Source organism: Tenebrio molitor, chromosome 9 (genome assembly GCF_963966145.1).
Source record: "Tenebrio molitor chromosome 9, icTenMoli1.1, whole genome shotgun sequence".
Classification (NCBI taxonomy): domain Eukaryota; kingdom Metazoa; phylum Arthropoda; class Insecta; order Coleoptera; family Tenebrionidae; genus Tenebrio; species Tenebrio molitor.
The window spans coordinates 6,447,046-6,467,425 of NC_091054.1; the positions used below are offsets into that span (position 1 = coordinate 6,447,046).

A 20,380-nucleotide genomic window follows, 5' to 3' on the forward strand; every position below is an offset into this window, starting at 1 on the left:
CACAAAAATCAAAGAAAATAATTTATAATTGATACATATTAATTTCACTCGTAATTTTTCAAATACCAAAACAAAAAAAAGATGGGTGTCGCTGTTATTTCAATGTCTGAATGTAGAATTCATTTTGTTCTCTTTTCAGAAACGTTGACGAAAACGAAAATCTAAATTTTACCATTTTTTGTATAATAAATGTAGTTGCTAAATCGCTATGATCGATAACACTCTGTAGGCAACATCGGATGGTACATTATTATCACACTTGTGCAATTACAGGAATCTGACCTTGAGCCTCGTTACGTGGGTGCCGTAATAACCTCTATATCCCACCTATTACATAAATAACTATTATTTCGCAACAGAAAAGCTTTGACGCCATTTGAAAACATTTTTTGTTCGTGTTCCGGCACCCAGCCACAGAAATAAACGCATATTATTGCCCGCCCTCTTCGTATTTTCGTTGAGGCACTAAACGATGAACCGGCCTCGAACAGAAAAGATTCAACACGATTTTCTACGGATCGTAATTTGTCCCAAAATAAAGTTCTTTTTGTGCATTAATTCAGAAAAGAAGAACAAACCTCACGAAAAACAAATTACCCGCCATTTGTGGCCACATACGCCATTTGATTTAAGGAATGACATAAATCTGAGAGCTAATTTCAACTTCATTCGGGTACTTTGGCTAACGATCTCCTTGACAAAAAAGAATTTCCCAGATTTGTTCCTCGCCATTTCGCAATTACTCCGCAAAAAACAGACTGCAAAGCCCGACCAAATAAGTAAATGCCGCTCTGGTCATTATTTATTGTTAAATTACACTAAACGATTTGATTAGACTAAGATAAATCACTTTATTTGTCCCCGACGAGACATTCTTCTCTCCTTGTAATTTATATAGAGTATTGATCATTAATACAGATGCAGTTTCAACATATCTCACTGTTGCAATCTGTTTTCCCATCAGACAAATCCCCAGACCCGACAGTTGCTAAATTAATATTTATTATTGTTCCATTATCCAGCACGTTTCTTTTATTTGTTTATCTACGACCATTAAATAATGCGTTTATTATTTACGTAACTATAGATACATTATGCTAGTCATAAATTACACCCGTGACTTATTATAAGTCACTTGTGATTTATCATAAGTCACAGATCTTAAACATTTTGTAAGCTAAGTGTTTTATGAAAAAACGTCGTAGGTCGTAGATAAAACGTCGTATTTAACTCGCGATTAATGCCTATAATCCACTCGGTGATTAAAAAACTCGCCTGCGGCTCGTTTTTTAACTTTCACCCTCGTGGATTATGATAGGTATTATTAGCTCGTGAAATAATATACTATTAAAAATTAATCTAATTTTACTAATCTGTTCACAACACGAGTCTCGTTGACACTGTTTTGCCAACTCTGTCCTTCAGGACGTGTCATCCTTGTAAAGTTTTCACCCATTCCATCGACACATTTTTCATCATTACACAAGGACTTTCTTTACTGTCTAGAACAGGGTCGACTCATTTAAAACTTCTGAAATTACAACTTTAGTTATAGTGTTTGTCCCTTTTCACGTCCCAGTTACATTGGAAACACAACTCCTTTGCGATAACTTAAATTAAATGAAAAATTCCACCCCCAAGAGCAGTAAATTCTTGTTTGACAAAAACGACAAATTCATTCGCAAAATCTGCGTCGACTTTATTATTCATACAGTTACATAACCTCCCACCCCCGAATTATCATCCCCCAGGATTGGCTCCGGCCCTGCGGCAGATGTTCCACTCGTCCCTCCGAAATATTTTCCTTCGCCTTTTGTGTCCATTCGCGACGCTCTCCCTGACAATCCCAATACTCCATACGTGGTGTCACGACTCCTGATGGGCTTTTACCGGATATTTTAGACGGTGGAAAACAACGGAACAAATCCCGTGGGCGTCGGGATGGATTTCTGGGGATATTTGGCGCGCTTTAAGACGTCGCCGTTAAATAGCCCGCGGAAGTAATTAAACCTCGTCTAAACACGAAATTAAATTTTCCAATTTATTTAGCTGCCCCTTTTCATCCGGTGAAGGATTAATAAAACCGTAACTTTTTCAGATGAATATTAAACGGATTAAGGTGCAAATCCGTTTAAAACAGTGAAGTCGCCCCGAAGAGATGGAGGAGAAGAAGCAGTACTCGGCCCTGACGATCGACCGGGCGGCCTTCCTTCTGCTGCGTGTCAAGAAGGCGTTCAAGAAAAAGAAGTTGCAGAGGAAGGAGCGCGAGAGGAGGTAAGCAGATTATCGTCCTTATCCGCATTCCTGCGATTCTCTCTCGATGGGAGTTCGACCTGGGTGGCGGCCCAAACCGAAACGAATTAACTTGATTGGGTCGACCGGGGGTGGGACGGGGATGGTGGGATTTTTTGTATTTGTCAAAAATGCGGGGGCGGCTCGCGAATGTTACCGCCAGACTAATGTCGGACATATATTTTGCTAAAGCTGGCAAGGCTTTAGCCAGGCAATAAAACTGACGTAAACGATGAAGTTCATTCTTTATTATCAGAAATTATTGTTATTAAATTGTTTATTTTAAAAATTTTAAACTGCTCAATTGGAATAAAAACATCTGATTAAGAGCAATAACAAACAATATATCGCGCGTTCAAATGAAATCCTGGGCTGAGTAGGCGTTGGAAAAATTAAGCCGTTTAGAACAGTGTAAAGTTTGAATTTCCCGCGGTTAGACACGAATGACATTTATTAATGTTTAATCGGGACATCATTGAACATGTTTGTTTTCAGCAAAGAAAAAAAGAAAGATTTTTTTGGTTCTAAATTTTAGGTTATCTGTCAACATGCTCCAATTAATCTACGCTTTAAAAAAGTACAACAATTGACGGTTTCCAATGCCTTCACAGCCCAGGATTTCATTTGAACGCGCGATACAAGGTGATCAAGATTTTTTTAATTAAAACATAATTATACAAGGTGATTTACGAGTAATAAAGAGTCCGATAGAATTGAAAATGCAACCCACAATACATTTAGAAGGTAAAGCTGGATATCCACCCATATCCAGTTTTACGTCCAAATGTATTGTGGGTTGCGTTTTCAATTCCGTCGGGTTCTTTATTACTCGTGAATCACCTTGTATACTGATAAAGCAGATAATAGTAGAATCTGTTAATTTATCTATTAAATTTTATCCACGGTGATTCTTCATCTAGTAGAGCAATTAAAATTAATTGAATTTACAAAAATTGAATTAGTTTGTTAAATAAGGGCGTTTTTATATTGCAAGACAAATAATTAATAAAAAATGGTAAATTTATCTTCTTTAAACCACTTTCATTATAAATGTAAACCTACCCAGCCCTACTCCAGGGTGCTACCACCTGCTGCCGACAAATCCCATTGTCGCATAATTTACGACTGTTTAATTACGCAGGTCATAAATAAGAACAATTTTTTTTATTTTACCAGGCAAAAGTGAGCTTCATTCAAAATGTAATATTTTCTCCGTTGATTTCGTAAATAAATACTGAAAGTGAATCCCCAGACATCAGTGTAAAAATCACAAATTGAAATATCGGGTGTTCATTTAAATTTATATCCTCAAAGTAGGCGTTGAAGAGTCGATTGTGAACGCACCACGGAGTACAGATCACGGATCAGCTGTTTAAATCTAACCTCGCTTTTTGCGTTTTTTGTGTTTTTACTCTGCAGACTGACGAGTGGTGCGTTCACAATCGACTCTTCAACGCCAACTTTGAGGATTCATTTAAATTAATTGAACACCCGATATATTTTTTATTCATAGCTTTCTCAACGGAAAGTTAAAAAAAATCATTTAAGAGTTTCCGCACCTGGCATAACTCGAGAAGTGTTTTGAGAATTTTGACAGATGTCAGTTGAACCGTCACAAACGAACTATTCAACTCTACGTAAGTTCGCTACTCCTAAAATTAACGACTGTGCTCAATTTTAAAACCAACTACTCCCTCAAGTGTCGTTTTCCCAACTTCCGTCGGCCACAGATCAGATTAATTAAGTGACCCCCGCCCCTCCTGCTGTCCCCAAATTCATTTACACAAATTATTGGCCATTTTATCTCGCAGCTGTCACTTTTCGACGTTTCCCTTTTTCGATATTTAATATTCTGATTAGTTTCGTCCGGAAACGGGGACCTGCTCGTTTATCACCGACTGCAATATCCTGCGGCAGGAACCAGTCCTTCGATGCACGCGGCCTCGGCCAATGCGAATCTGATTAAAAAGGAAACAGACAGTCTTGTCTAGTTGTTTCTCTTTTCGTTAGCGCCTCGTCTACATCAATTAGTGTCAGCAAGTCGTCGTTATCGGTTCTTTCATTCGGATTTGCATCCTTTTGATGTCTTCTTTTGTCGGGGTGCACCAGATCGTGACTCGTTCGCATTCTCCAAGCGTCCCTTATCATCGTTGTTATTCACCGGTGGTTTCTGTTATTCCCCCACTGTGTCCGACGATATTCCAAATCTCAATTAGGATTAATCTGGCGTGCTCCGAATTGTGTTTGCGGCATTCTGATTGGTTGACAACGTAATGGTATTGTCAAAAGTGAAGACATGGAGAGCTGATGATCACGCAGAGAATACAGAGTTGGTGCATCGATGTTAACACTGTTATTGCCTCTAAACTGACCCACAGATGTCAAGCTTTTGATACAGAATTAGGTTGTTTTTCAGTGTACAGCAAATTAAAGGGAAGCGTTTTATCACGCCTAAATGGGAAAATGTCAGTGGTACCAATTTATCAAAAAAAAAAAAAATTACAGTCAATGACGGTGTAAAATGTCGAGTGAGAGATAACGTCAATTGCACATTTTCACATTTCAGAAGATAAAAAAAATAAATATAAAAATGTTTTTGCAATCAGAGCTACATCGAATTCCTTTACGTTATCAAAAATGCCTTAATGCTACTTTTTAACTTCTATAAACATTTCTCCATTTCCTCTTACTTGACACAGTTACGAAACGGAATATTTTGTAATTACTTCTTTTTACTTTGAGTAATTTGGCAAATATTTTCATATTTTCATCGTTTCCTTAAAACTGTCAACATTGTTGTAACAGCATAGTGCGAGACCCCACAATGCACGTAAGACCACAACATGCGTGAGTGAGCATTTAGAATTAGAAGAAACAACGGAAAATAATGAGAAAGTAATCTGTGAACAATAAAAAGAATAAAATCTGGAAAAAACCCTAACGACCCTAAAAAGGGGCTACACTTTCCAAATTAATGCAAGAAAATCCACTAAAACGCGGTCGCTCATAACATTACCGGATTATTAAAACAAAAACTCCCCAACCTCTTCTCAATCTTATCCTCCCTCGGCGACAAAAAATAACTCCCCGAGATAAAAACTTATTCGAAATGATTTTCGAGGGGTTCCCCAGACTCCACGCCGACCGTTTCCAGACGACCATTGAATCCGAACAGGACCCGGGGTAGCACCCCGGCCGGAATACCACAACGATGGAAACATTAAAAGAATTATAAGAGTTTTTTATTAAATCCCGACCACCCGGTCCGAAATGTATTTTCGAAGGGTACGAATCTACCCTTTAGAATTCGTAAATTTACCACGTGCACCGCTTCGTAACGTCTCTTTTACCTCAACTGTCTAATCGGGATTCCGCATTTGTGCAAAGTTGCAGTAATTTATTGGGCGGGATGCAGCGCGACCTCTTGTTTGCGAATAATTAGGAGTGATTTAGAGCAGGGTGGAGGAAGACGACCCCGTGTCCTCTTCAGCGCCATTGTTGTGAAGAACACAATACCCTTGACGGCGAACCGGTTGACAAGGTCCCTCTTGTGAGGCTAAGAGACGAACTTAAATAAAAATTAAAACGCTTAATCAGGCAGAATTGAGTTGTGTAATCTCGTTAGGGCTCGACTTGTTTCAAACGTTTATTGTTCAATCGGGCGAACAACTTCAGGCTTGATTTATCTTTGGGAAATTCATGATTAATGATTAGTTATTTTCTGCGATATTTCTAGGCGGACGTTCCTCCGACTCGCCACGTCCCACCCTAATTTCAGAGCTGATTTTACTCGAGTGTGAATAGTTCATAGATAGTCCAGTCAAATAAATGGACTTAGAATTCAAATTGAATTTGTCCCGGTGGAGAACTCGCCATTGATCAGATCGAATCTCGAATGAATTTATAAATAATATTGGACCCTCCAATTTTAATTGATTTGACGTGGAGAGTGACGTTTTAATTAAAAATACAACGGACACTCGAATAAGCCCAAAATTCTAGCGAAACTGATAAAAATAACCAGTTCCCCATCCCTTAAAGATGAATATAGCAAAAATGGTGGAGGCGCCAGGCAAAAAATATTCATTTTCTACTCCTGTTAAATAATACATTCATTTTACAACCGCTTACTGGCAAGTAATGCTATTCATTATTCACAGTCGTAGGTAACGACTCGTTAATCCACGAGGTGTGACCAATTACATTTGCAAATATAGACTACATATAAGGTTACCGTGATACAAATCAATATTCATCTGAGTCCGAGTCTGAGTCCGTTTTTCACTTTTTCATTAAAAAAGAAAGTGGAAATGATCGTGATGATCTACGTCGTAGAATAAGTATCAGATTCTACTCGCGTATAATGGCCATTACTACTCGCCTACGGCTCGAGTTCACCTCTTGAGTAATAGCCATCATTACACGCTAGTTCAATAATATACTTTCCATTCTTTATTTGTTATTATTGTTATAACTAGAACGAGATACGACTCTATCCGTACAAAAATGTAAATTATTTTATTTATTATTTTTAGACGCTATTATTGTTGCTCCGAGGTGGAATGTAAGCTTCAAGTTACACAACAATGTAAAGACAGCTTCTACAGGTGCGGTGGTTGATGTTTTCCTAAGCAAACTAGTCCCCCTAGTGTGACTAACTTGTCTGTTAATAGCTAAAAGCCACAGTTACGACAGGTAGCTTCACTTTGATGCAAAATCAGACCCCTCCCTTGTTTATAGATCTCAATTTTTCTATTTTGCGATGTTGAGCTTACTTGTTTACAACGGAAACTTTGCTCTTGGCGGAAGAAGTTGTCTCGGATTGTATTTACTTTGTGGGGTTTTATAAAATGTGAAAAATAACGAAGCTAATTAAACAGTTACAAAGTTAATAACACAAAACGTAATGAAAATTATGGCGGATGTTCTAAAGAGGATCATCCCATTAGACCAAAGCTAACACCCACTTTGAAGCCTTGCTCGCTCGCACTATTATTTTCTTATACCCTTTGCTTCTCTTGTACCCACATAAAGGCTTCACGTTGGAGGAAATGTAGTTAGCTTGTAATTGTATTGTGTTTTTATCGATGTACTTGTCCGTTGCCGGAGGCCGACAGGAAATCGACAAACACCCTGACAGTGTACAAACGTCTTTGCAATTTTTAACAAAAGTAGCGCTTTAAAAAGAAATGAAGTAACCCGAATAAAAGTCCACTAAACTAGACATTCTCGGTTGTACTGCACTTACCTGTGTTCCAGAGCCCTCACAAATGCCTGGTTTTGTTGCTGGTTTTTCGTCATCTATAAGAAATGTTAAAAAGGGGTTATATGAGCATTTGTCAATTAGAGTTTTTACTGTTTACTCTAAAATGTGTGTAACAGCGGCAAACAATCGTCGGAAAGTCCAATCACATTGATTTAAGTTTGTATTTCCGCAATGAAAACAATCACATAACCTCACAATTTTTGAATGTTGTCATTTGTAAAATGCCACAATGGCGGTTGTTTCAAAAATAGTGGTGGTTAATCGAACGAGTTTTTGTGGAATTATTCCCCAAGTATGTTTAGAGGGTGATCTCTCGTTTCCAGGATCCGGAGTCGTATTTGTGTTGGCTTTTCCGTTAACGATATACTCTCCATCAGAAGATTCCATTAAGACTCCACTCTCGTTCCTCTTTGCCGATGCAAATACGCCGGGATTCTGATCCCACTTTTTGAACCTAACCAACACATGAAGCAATTAATATAAATTTAAACTTGCCGTAGTGAATAATTCCGGCTTGAGTAACACACAGTTCTCGCTCGAAATGACGTCGGTTACACGGAAGAGCAGCTTTATTAAATTTCAACCACAGAAAATTTAATTATCAATCTGAATAGTAAAGAGACATTCCCAACTACTTCGACTCCATCTCCTTCCAGCGGCTCCATCATTATACACTCATTAACATATCCAACTCCTCGGAAAATGTCACTCCGTAAGGTTACACACCTGCATTTAACGTCCTACCAACCCAAATAATTAAATTTGCCCTAGAGAAGCCGTGCCGAACGAAACTAATTTGCATGTTCGAAGCCTTTCCTCGGCCCCGAATCGATAAACCGAAGAGAATCCTCTCAAGAATTGCTGATTGCGCCGCTAAACAAACGTATCTCGAGACGGATCGCATTTTTCTGATTTGTCTAGGCGTGAAATGTGGGTTGCCTATGCGGCTGTCGATTTGGTCAGTGTGCCAGCAGGACGCGTGTCACAGGACCTTATTGTCGTCCTGGCTGACATGTAAATAGCGCGGAATTCCCGGAGCTGCTGTTGCACAATGTGCTGGATATTACCCTTCGCTGTTTGTCGGGGGGCGGTGCATCCATCATCAGAGGGTGCATGTTGCTGATTTATTAACTCAATTTCGCCCACAAGAACTCGTGTTTGCGAAATTTATGCGTGTTTTGCAAAACAGTCGAGCTTTGCAGCAGTGTGTGCGTTGGATGGCTCCATTTCCTGTTTAATTCTCTTGCAAAAATTTTTACCTTTCGAATATTATAAATTAAAAAGATAAGGGACGCGGCATCCGTCTTATTACATAAATTAAGACGTTATCTTCGTGCTCGTTCGCTACTTTATCCACCTCTTTTAATTTTATCAGTTTTTATTATGACACCGTCGCTCTGGAGTAATCGCGAGGCGAAGGTGAACCTTGATCTTTACTTTTTGCTACTTGGAGATTAAAAGTAGAAAAGCTGAAGAAATTGTAGACGAGCTGAGGGGTCGTGACAACACCCGATAAATTATTTCTAACACTGCCAATTAGCCCTCGATTTGAATATGAACTAGGTGGCAGGGTCGTGTCCTCCGGGTCTAATGACACTCACTTATCGCAAATTGCTCACCAATGAAATTACGCTGGCCGGAATTCGTGCCTTTTTGACGAAACCCTCGTAAATAACTCCATCCGGGAAGCGTGTTTATGAGTCGAATTCCCAGTTCCGCCAAATTTTTACAACCCTCTTAACGCTTACGTTCATCCACCCGCGGAATTATTCCACAAAACTTTTATTTTATTGTTACGATGATACATCCCAGTCTGACTGAACCAAGCAAACTTCACTGAACTCCTCCACGGATGTAGGAGTCGAAGTTTGACGAGTTTTCGCTGCAATAATTCAACACCCAGCCCCAATTAATTCCAGAGCCGGGAGGGCGGCGAGGATTTTTGCGTGTTGGCTGCATATGTGCCACTAAGCGGCTCAAGCTCTTGCAGTTATGAAGGGATGGGATTATGGAAGATGTAAACTCGAAGAAAGCTTTCACAGCTCATGAATATTAAAAACGGATGGAAATTCGTGACACCCTTGAAATTTCGGAACAATTAAAAAAATCCACTGTTCGACCATTTATTATTGATGGAAGATAAATTTGGAGCTGGTTTAATTTTTAATCGACGCAGCGAGTGTTTGTTTTATTTCATTCAAAGGAAAGATCGCCAAGACACATAAATAAATTGCACGCGGTTAGGCAACATCTTTGGCGGCGCTGCTTTGAGGAGAGAGCACTCGTCTGGTTCCCAAGCAAGAAAATACCAAAATGAATATTTTATGGGACCTATTGGAATGTTATTTGTGTTGTCGACAACACCAACAAACTTCAAAAAAAAATTAGTCAATCTATCTGGAAATGTTTACGAGAGGTCGAAGGAAAATACCCACCAAAAAGTGTTTCCATGAAAATTTTTTGTTTCCATGTTGCGGCCCCTCGCCTGTTGTCTCCGAAGAAAAACCCAATCCGACCCTCAGATTTAGTCGAGTCCTATAAATTTAGATAAGGTCGAGGCAAAAAGTCTCAACTTTGAAGCAAGTTTTTGGCGACACAAGGTGAAACACGAGTCGAGCAAAAAGCTTAAAAATAATTAAGGCAGCAACAGAAAGCCTCGGCTTTCGAGACGTTCCCTAATTCTTTCATTAAGTGAAATCGCTGCGATTCTTTTGATTACGCGAGTTGAAACAGGTTTTGGGGAAAATCGCGAACACGATGAGGGCGGCGTGTTTTCTTTGCTGTATTATTTCATTTCCATCGGATATCCGCGCCCGTTAAAATTTCATGGCGAGCCGGTAATTTAGATGATGGCGAGGCTGGCAACGAGGAATAAAGAGCAGTTTTTTGTTTGTTTTGACCGTTTGTTGGACGCTGGCACGTCCGCGTACAAAATTATATTTGTGTAACTTTAATGAAATTTTCTTCTTGACTTATTTACAGTCGAGTTTGTTGTTTGCAGTTGAGGGAGTCGTCATGAAAGACAAGTGCCGAGTGACTCGTTACTTTCCTGATAATTGTTCACCCGTCTGGTAAATATCGGCCGTCGCTTCCACTCCTGCCAGGACGACGTCGCTTATAAATATTAATAAATCCGTCCGCAATCGAGGGAAATTATCCCAGTCGCGAATTCGGAATTGTCCTGCCACCGCGAAAACTTCTTCCTCTTGGAAGCCGGTTCTATTAGTTGGAAATTGTTAAAAGTGAGCAGCTCGGATTAATTAAAAGTTGGTCGAGTTGCAAGATCCGGTTTCGGCCTAATTCTAAATAATCGATATTTAATCGCGCAAACATCCAATCCGCGACCCTCTTTGCTCACCCTCGCCGACCTAATCGAATGATGTCCTCAAAATAGCTCCTCATTACAAAATGGTGAGTTTATTGATCAATAAAATTTGATGGGATAAGATGCACGAGATTAATTTGAATGATCCGGTCTCATATTCAAAGCGCCAACATTTATGGTGTCGTTTTGACGTTGATGAATTTTTTCGCGGGTGCTTAAACCTCGTCCCGATTGTTTTTGATAAACTGGATCACTTTTCCATCGCTGAGTAAGCGATTAAGCCGCTGTTGCCGTCGTTCTGTTGTAGTTTTATTGCACGAGGGGCGTTTAGTATGTCGAATTGAAATGTTTGTCGCTTTATTCAGACGAATTAATGTGGATTTTAGCGTTTAATAAAGTGTACAGTAAAGGCACAACTGTTCCAAACAGTTTTGTGACTCGATAAATCAAATTTATTTTTGAGTTTAATGAGATATTCAAGAAGGACGAGGTACAATTTCGAGGAGAACATTTACGGGAAGTGGAGGAGCGGGGAAAGGCTCAGGGCTGGAATAAGAGCAGAAAGAGTGGAATTAGATTCAAGGTATTACCGATTCTGTAAGAGTTTTTCTTAAGAAAAGCGATATTGTTTTTCACAGGAGAAACGTGAGGTGTGAGATAATAAAGTTAGTTGAAGTTATTTGGATTGCATTACGCTTTAACAAGTTGAGAGATGTAGATGTGAAAGATGAACAAAAGATGAAAGGACTGTATGGGAAAAAGGGTGAGGGAAGCAAATTAAACACGAGCAATATTAGACAAGATTTTTGGGATGTGACAGAAGCGAGATGTAGTAGTAATAACAAGAAAATGAACAACAAACAAGAAGTTTGTTTGGCTGAGAAATTGTTGCGAGAATTCATGCAGATTGGGATAATGGAATCTGAAATAAAACAGTGTAGTAAGTACGAGTATAACGGTTTACTGCCAGAACATTTCGAGCTAAATGATGGATCGATTAATTAGCAAACGAAAATTTAAAATTCATCTGTTCGTTTATGTTCAAATTACACAAAATGAGTATATGGCGGGTGTAACACACGATAGCCTTTGTTTCATGAATTATAGAAGCGCAAATTTTCATCAGAACTCACAGAGATATCAAGTTTAATGAACATTTGTAACAGTTTTGAAAAAATAGTCGACTCGATTATTATCTGTCCGCTAGATTAAAAGTAATGTTGGGAGAGTTACTTTGTAGTACTTTTTGCTTTATCTGGTTGGCAGCTTTGATCTTTGTTCGTAGGGACGTTCAATCAATTTTTACGTTTGTGAGTTACGGCAATACGTTTACGTGGGCTAATTGCTTTTTAAATAAATATTCTTCCGTTTTTGTGTTTACATGATCTGATTTGATATTTAGAGTGATTCAAAATGATTGTGAATAAGTATGGCAACTATGTACGAAAATTTATCTGGCAACTGTGTGGGCAGTTCATAGTCGCGCAATCAAAATTGTCATCAATGTGCAATGGCATAAAAAAAATCAAATGCACGCTTATAAAATGTCATGCAAATGTCAACTTTACCCCACCCACACAGTTGCCATATAAATTTTCTTACATAGTTGCCATACTTATCCACAATCATTTTTAATCACCCAATATTTGATATTTTGACAGATTTGTTACGAAAACGCAACTTACACCACACAATTTTGAAACAAGTAAGTATTTGTTAAGGAAAAAAAGCAAAGTAGGGCGCGTAGAAGCCATGATTTTAATTTAGAAACTAGCAATAGACAAAAGTGATGATTTTTCTTTTGCAACCGAATTATTTTGGACGATTTGGAAAACTTATAGAACACGTTTGACGAAATTTATTTCATTTAAAATAGTAAAATAACTAATAACACTTTTAACACATTTTGACTTGGTATTTTGTTTTAACGCTCTGTTTCTCTATACAGGACATTTCACGAGTGATAATGAGCCCGACGGAATTGAAAATGCAACCCACAATACACTTGCGAAATGAGCTGTGGACTTTTTAATTTCAGTAGCCACCTTTTTTAGGAAATGTACTGTGGGTTGCATTTTCAATTCCGTCGGGCTCATTATTCAAATGTATTGTGGGTTGCATTTTCAAATTCATCGGACTCATTATCACTCATGAAATACCCTGTATACTTTTCATGGAGTTGTTTTAACTATCGTAGTAAAATAGTTACAGCCCTAATAACTGTAAGATTGTCTTTAGAAACCTCTTCACTCTGACTCGTGCAGCCAAATTTCGCATTCGTAAAAAAGTACCACTTTATGTACTTGTTACATAAATTACATTTTTTATAATGCAATTTTTTTTGTCATTGAACAGACAAAGATCAATAATTTTTAATCTTGACTTTGATATATTTTTACTGTCTTGAATAAATTTCGTAAAACTAAAAATCATATCAAGGATTAAGTGCATTCAAATAATTTCAAGGATTCTATCCATGGAGGAGCTATAGTTTGACATTTATTTTGTTTTATTTTAGAACTTATTTTTAGATGAGAAATGTCCATTATAAAATAATCAGATCAGATCCTTTGCCTTTTGAAGCGAATTATATTAAATTTGTGTTTGAAGGATTCTTTTACATTTATATTCGGCTTTTTTTTCAATTTATTTCCTCGTAAAGACACCCACGCAGCGTTTTTCTCTTTATCTTACTCTTGGAGAAAATTAGCATCGAAATGTTTTAGGATTATTTTAATCTTAAAATCCTTGCTCAACTAAATCAGTGACTCAGTTTTGATTTTATTCATTTTCAATAATAATTATCAAATATTTGTAAAATATCACCCGTTTAATAATATCGTTGAAGATTTTTATTTATTTTATACAATTTATTGCTAGTGTATAAAGCATAGCAATGGTATAAAGTTGGGAAGGATTTATGTACTTCCACTAATTAACACAATCATTGTTAACGCGTTTATTGTTAAGTAATGCTATTCATTACTCACGGTCGTGACTAACACATAAAAACAAATATGACACAAATAATATTCAGATAATAATTTAGTCATAAATATTTTGAAATGTCCAAATTCCACGAATTTGTATATTTCTTATTAAAAAGAAGTAATAACTGAATTTTCTTATGAAAATGTTGAAATATGTACGCCCTAGAAAAAAGTGTTTTATTTTACTCGCGTGGGATGGCTCACTCATGAGTGTGACGTAACCATCTCGCTTACGACTCAAGCCGCAAACTTCACTTACATAAGTAATAGCCATGATTACACCCTCGTTGAACAGTATACTGTTATTTCGATTTTTGGTCAGAAGATAAGGTCTAAGTGTCATCTTAAACAATTTACTCGATTTTAATTTGTGTTTTGTAAAATTCTAAATGAAAAATATATTTTTAGCTGGATATGTGTATTCTATTTCTATTTTTACGACTCAACATTCTGACCTTGCTCTTGCTAAAGCCTATAAAAAATGAAAAGGTCATAGCTCCTTGGTGTATCGTAGATTTTTAATTTGTTTTTTGCCCTAGTTGGTAGTACTGCGTAGTACGGATTTTCATTTTGGCTTTCGACAGAAGACGAGGGTTGAAGGTTAGCTTGAATATTTTACTCAAATTTGAACTCACCCCTTTTCAAAATGAAAAGCAAACTAAAGCGAAATCAAGGTATTTGGTTGTGGTGTTGCACCACGCCATCTACACCGGATAAACAAGCCACCCCTTAATTACTTTATTACCCGACCTGCTCACCTCTCACTTATGCCGGAATTTATCGCGTAACGGCCTTAATAACAGCAGGATCGCCGTTATGACCTCATAAAGCCATCCACGCAGCATCTCCTGTCTCCTGAAACCGCTGAGGCAGCGTCGTTGCGGGTAGCATTTTCAATATTGCACCACGTATCTAACAAAAGGTCACGTCTTACCACCCGCAAAGTTTACATTAGTTATAAAGCCGAGATAATTGGGTGAAGCGTGGACAGAGGTAAACTGTAATTAAGCGTGATTTACGTCGTCTGAACGAGATAATCAAAGACGAAGGAAAAAATTCGTAATCACCGTGCGGTCCCACCCGACCGTAGAAATTGCCGTCCACCTTAATCCTGTTCGTCCTGTCAATTTGTCATTGTCCTTCCTGCCGCATGGAAATCCGTCGTTCCACTCTCAAAACAAATGCATTGATCATTGGCTTCTTCCAGCCAATCAGGGCGGGTTCGGTCGGACAAATGAAAACTGACAGCTCTGGGAGGCTTTCGGGGGAGCTAATGCAGCCCATTGAAAAGGGTTCGCGATAATATAGAGTTTTTTCCTTATTTTATTCGCTCGGGATAAAAGCGCAACACAACAGTGAAAGCAGCGAGCGAAAGCTCGAGTTTGTCGGTCGTGCACCCTTCAAGGCATCCTCCTGTTTTTAATATGGGCGCAAATTCGTTTCGTATTCAGGACGATTATAAATAAGCACAGTAGGGATGTTTGGACTTTGCATTAGTCATGATTTCCCGGGAGGGTGCAAAGAAAAGCTTCTATGGCAATGTCGGCCACAAAGCAGGTATATGTCATTGTCAACTGGAAAGAAAAACAACTCTTGACCTCCCGAGTCGTTATTGTTGTTGCCAAGATTCCAAAAGATTGATTCCGATATAAAACAGGATTTCCGTTGACTCCGGGTTTTGTCGGATTCGTCCGGAACTTGTTTCAGAACCTGAAAATTCTAAATTACTTTGAAGTTATGTAATGTTTCAGATTTAATAAATGAGTAAAATTGGGTACGGAGGGGTTTCACCAACATGAAAGGGTTTGAATCTCCACCTGTAAAATACACTGATACATACTCGTATACTGGTTTCCAAGAATTGACACATTTTGAAGTTGTCGACCAGTTTTATTGAAATTTTCACGAAGGCGATAAACAAAAGGTGGAAGTTTTATTAAAAATTAATGTTACTGAGGCTTGCCAGAGCCTTTTCAGCCACACTGACGGGAAGATTCGGAATGGGTACGGTGAGGATGGGTGCGGAGGGAAGGTGGTAGGTACTTGTTGACGTTGATATTGACCCAGCATTCGCCTTATCTGTGATATGAGATATACCACGATGTGATGGTGTGGAGAAACCTCTGAAAAAAAACCCACACCTGATCAGGCGAGACCGGGGTTAGAACCCGGGACCTGCCGAATGTAAAGTGGCGCGGTAGGCGCTTGGCCACAGTACTCGGTGTCACCCCTTTGGTCAGCCTGGGATTATAAAAAAAACAGGAGTCAACAGTGAACACCACCTGACGCTATTTTGCATCAAGTTACCATTTTCTCCACGATTTCCATTACTGTAGTATGATTTAATAGTAAAAATTTTATGTTCTCTTTGAAACATTTTGAAATATAACCTGTTAACTTGAAAGTTGTCAAGTAAATGTCAAAAATAATTGAAATAAATAATTTCATAGATAGCTTGTTAAATACACGGCAACCCTGATCCAAAGACTTTTTGATTATACGATACTTATTTACATAATTTATGATGCCAGGACAATTATCGGTTCTGTCGGTTTCCTTGCTAACTTACTAAACATATCAACAGATGTCACCCCGGTCAGCGCCCAAAAAAGTGCGTCCCAAAAGGAGTTACTTTTCGTTCGCTTGTGAGTTCGTAAAATTACCGTTTTTGATAAGGGTACCTCGACAAGGTATTTTATCACACATTGGAAGATAAAAGTGACAACGTTGGCAGAATGTGTGGCAGCTTTATGGCTTCATAAGAGGATATAATATACCATGCTTCAATACAAGATGGAATGCTAGAATCATCACCTTCACCAATTTTAAACCTAAAAACCGAAGTGTTTTTTATCAAACTGTGATTTTAAACGTTTCGAGAAAAATTATATTTACTTTTTTTTCTAAGCATTGTCATGTAACAACAAGAGGTTTCTCTGATTGTGATTAGTGATTACCCAGATACGAGTATTTATTATTTAAATATGTGCAAGATTACCATGTTTCAATAGGCATCAAATCAGTAGGTCGCAATGAAGACAAATATATTGCTCACAAATATATTGCTCAAATAAATATTTACATCGAAATATACATATTTGCAGGCGTTATCGTGACTAAAGGAATTGTACAAAATTGCGTATATTTCTGAAACCACGGTTCCAATTGAGACCAAAATTAACAGGCCTAGAGCCCCTATTGAAACAAAGATTTTGTAGAAAAAAGAATCAAATCGGTGCATTTTTGTGGAAGTTATGTACGAAAGAAAATTTCACAGACACCCGGACACATAGTCAGACACACAGACGTTACACAGCTGCCATGCGGAAAACCAGATTTCTTTACGTTTTGAGCATAGAACAATCAGTATGATCTCATCTCAGACACCCCACCACAATTTCATTTCCTTACGGAACGGGGAACTAAAAATTGACAATTTTTAAGAAAGAGAGTTCAAAAACCAAGATAAGCGCACACATGACCTCCATATCCTTATCATTTAATTCTCGCATTGTGGAGTAATTTCGTAAAAATTTGAATAAAGTTAGTCAACAGCTTGTAGGTGTATAAATTTTTCATTGACGTTTCCCGAAACTTTTCTAGATTTACCTTTTGAACGGCTGTTGTCGACCAAATTTTAATTAGAGTGAAATAATAAATGGAAAAGTTCCTGCTGCAGAAACTGTCGGTGAAGAAAATTTCCTGAAGCAACGACTTTTTCCCTCGCCAGCAAATTATTACACGGTTTTCCGATCCGGAGTAATTTTTTAACTCTGTTTTCTCGAGCTTTATTTCAGGAGCAAACAAGTCGACTGTGATCGCTGCGTGGTGAACTTCCCTCGAAAGTTTTTCACAAAACCAATCCGTCCAAATTCTATTACGCTTTAGAAAAAACTTAACGGATGAGGCCCCACATGTCCCGCATGAGCCCCACGTCTATTTATTTTCATTCGACTTGACTTCCACATTTCCCGAACTTTATGACCTCTGCCAGTTGTTAAACCGGCATTTCCCACCCCCAAGAATTGTCCCTTGGAAAAGTATTTTATGTGGCGATCGACAACAGATGCACCTTGACAGGTAATTATCTCGCTACTTCAAGGTTCATTTTTTACGTCACTGTGCTAAGTTAATTATCCCATGATTGATTGCTTAATGCTGGGTCGCTAAACGCGGGATAAACGCCATTATCCGTTTACTCCCCGAGTCATTTTCGCCACTAGTTCCGGTTCGAGGGTTGTTCGTGCTAATAAATTTTTCTCGTTGCCACTTGGAAATTTCAATAGAGCCATTGATAATTACGTTTTTCGCCGTCGTCTTTGAAAGCTCGACGGTTCAATTAGGTTTAAAAACAGCCTGGAATAAAATTTTCGCGATAACGGGGTTATAGCGAATAAAGCCGGACTAACGACGATAAAACCAGAAGCACATGTTAAAATGTTTCTTTAAAGGTCGCCACGTTAGGATTTCATATTTGTGCCGAATGGCCGACATAAGCATCCAGTCGAGGCCTCGCCTTTTCAAATTGTCTGAAATTGCAACATTATATTCGAAATTTTCTCATCGAATGACGCATAAATCATGTTTCACATTGCTCATATAATGCAACTGCGCCGTACAATAAAAGCGAATTTTTTTCTCTTTGGATTTTTATTCCAGGACCGAATCTGGAACGTCGCCTTCGTGTTTCCAGTCATAAAACTTGTTTACTTTAAGTCGTCTCGTAATTCCCATCTGAATTATATAGTGTGACAATGTGCTCAAATTGTTACGAGGAAGTGTAATTGGCAATAATATAGACTGGCGTTAATTATCCTGTGATAATACCGTTTGTTTACTTGCAAGAATCACGATGGTGATAATCTGTCCTAACAAAAGACTTCATTAACTACTCCGGGTGATACAAATTACCAGTCAGATACGGTTTTAATTGGGTCACGTCCGGATTCCCCAAAATGCTGCCCTGTAGTACTCTGCTGGGCCAGAAACTAAACATTAAACCGTCGGTAAATTGTTACTCCTGAACTTTGAACTTTGTTTACCAATAAACAACGCCAATTAAAGGATAATACGATTTAAAATGAACGACTCAGATAACAATCTAATCTAAACATTTTTCAAGTCGTCTGTTTATGTAATCTTGAAACATTAAATGAATACATATTTACTGTTGCTCCCGTTTTTTTACCTTTACGAAGTGAAAATTTCTTCGGCCGCACCAAGACGTTATTTCCTGGCAGTGAATTAGTTTCACCGTCACGCGTCACGTGTCAGGTCACACGCTGCGAGGTGAAAGGCTCATTCGAGTGAGTTCGCCGAGTTTAGCCGAGCGAGCGAGAAACAGTCCATTAATTGATTTTTTGGCCTCCTCAACTCTCAATGACATGTTTACACATTTTGAACAGCTACGGTATCTTGATTTTTACACACTAATTAAACTATCTATCATTTTACCGCACGGAGTGTGTAAAATACCACGAAAATTTTAAGCTTTCATTTAAATGTTTTCTTCTGAAAAATTGTGAACTCTCATGGCGCCATCTTGCGGTATAAATAGTAAGCATATCAGCTATCGGTATAATAGATAACTTTCTGGTATTTTATTAATCAAATGTCAGTCTTTGACAGGTTTTGCAAAATTATTGGTTACAACAAATTTCAAATTTGAGAAAACGAGTTGTCGGCTAAAAAGATTACTACTATATTACTAATGCGGTAGGCATTTTATATCGCTCGGTTTTTGTTAAAATACTCCCGCTGCGCGGTCGTATTTCAATTTAAAAACCTCGCGCTGTAAAATGTAGCCTACCGCATTTGTAATGTAAATAGCTATTTTAGAAACAGCATTGGATTTAAATGACCCAAAAGAGAGTATAACAAAAATGGAACTACAATAGACGGAGTTTTTTTAAGATATTGAAATACATACATAAATTTCTGTCGTGCCCACATTCTTTTTTTCCTCATATTTATCTTAATGTGTCTAATCTTCCTGGCAACGAAAATTGCAATTCTCATCTTTTTCACTTTAAGCTTTTTTTAACATATTTTGTATTCTTTAATTCCTTCTTTCATTTTTCTTCTGTTGTGAAGAGCGTTCAATTACAGTGTGACGTAGATTCATCACTTGTCAAACTGTACATGTCAAACATCATTTACTTAGCTGATAAGCAATTAATTATTTCTTTTTTTCAAATACAGTTTTGGTACATACCAACGAACAAGAGAATGCTACATAATCAAAGTGAGGTTATGTATCTGAACTAAGAAGCCAACCTGCGTTTGTAAAATATTCCTCTTTCTATGTTGTTTGTTATTTTAGTTATTTTCTAGTTTTGCTTTTTATTAACTTCTTTCTTTTTTCTGTTAATTTCCGGTTTTCACAAAATTTTACAAACATTCAGTCTTTATAATACTCCAAGGACAATGAGAAACTGTCACTGTTATCTGCGTCTCATGATTAATGAGTGCGTTCTGGCATATTGAAAAATAAATCAGTTTGATGCA

The 20,380-nt window shown here is 37.9% G+C and overlaps 1 protein-coding gene across 1 annotated transcript in view; it reads left to right on the forward strand.

Moving 5' to 3' along the window:
• Positions 1-2,127: 2,127 nt before the first annotated feature.
• The window catches only part of wake (wide awake), a 110,619-nt gene continuing 92,366 nt past the window's right edge, over positions 2,128-20,380 (forward strand). Inside the window, exon 1 of the mRNA XM_069057223.1 lies at positions 2,128-2,274. Coding sequence (XP_068913324.1) covers positions 2,159-2,274 — 116 coding nt within the window. The 5' untranslated portion in view covers positions 2,128-2,158. The remainder of the gene's footprint in view (positions 2,275-20,380) is intronic.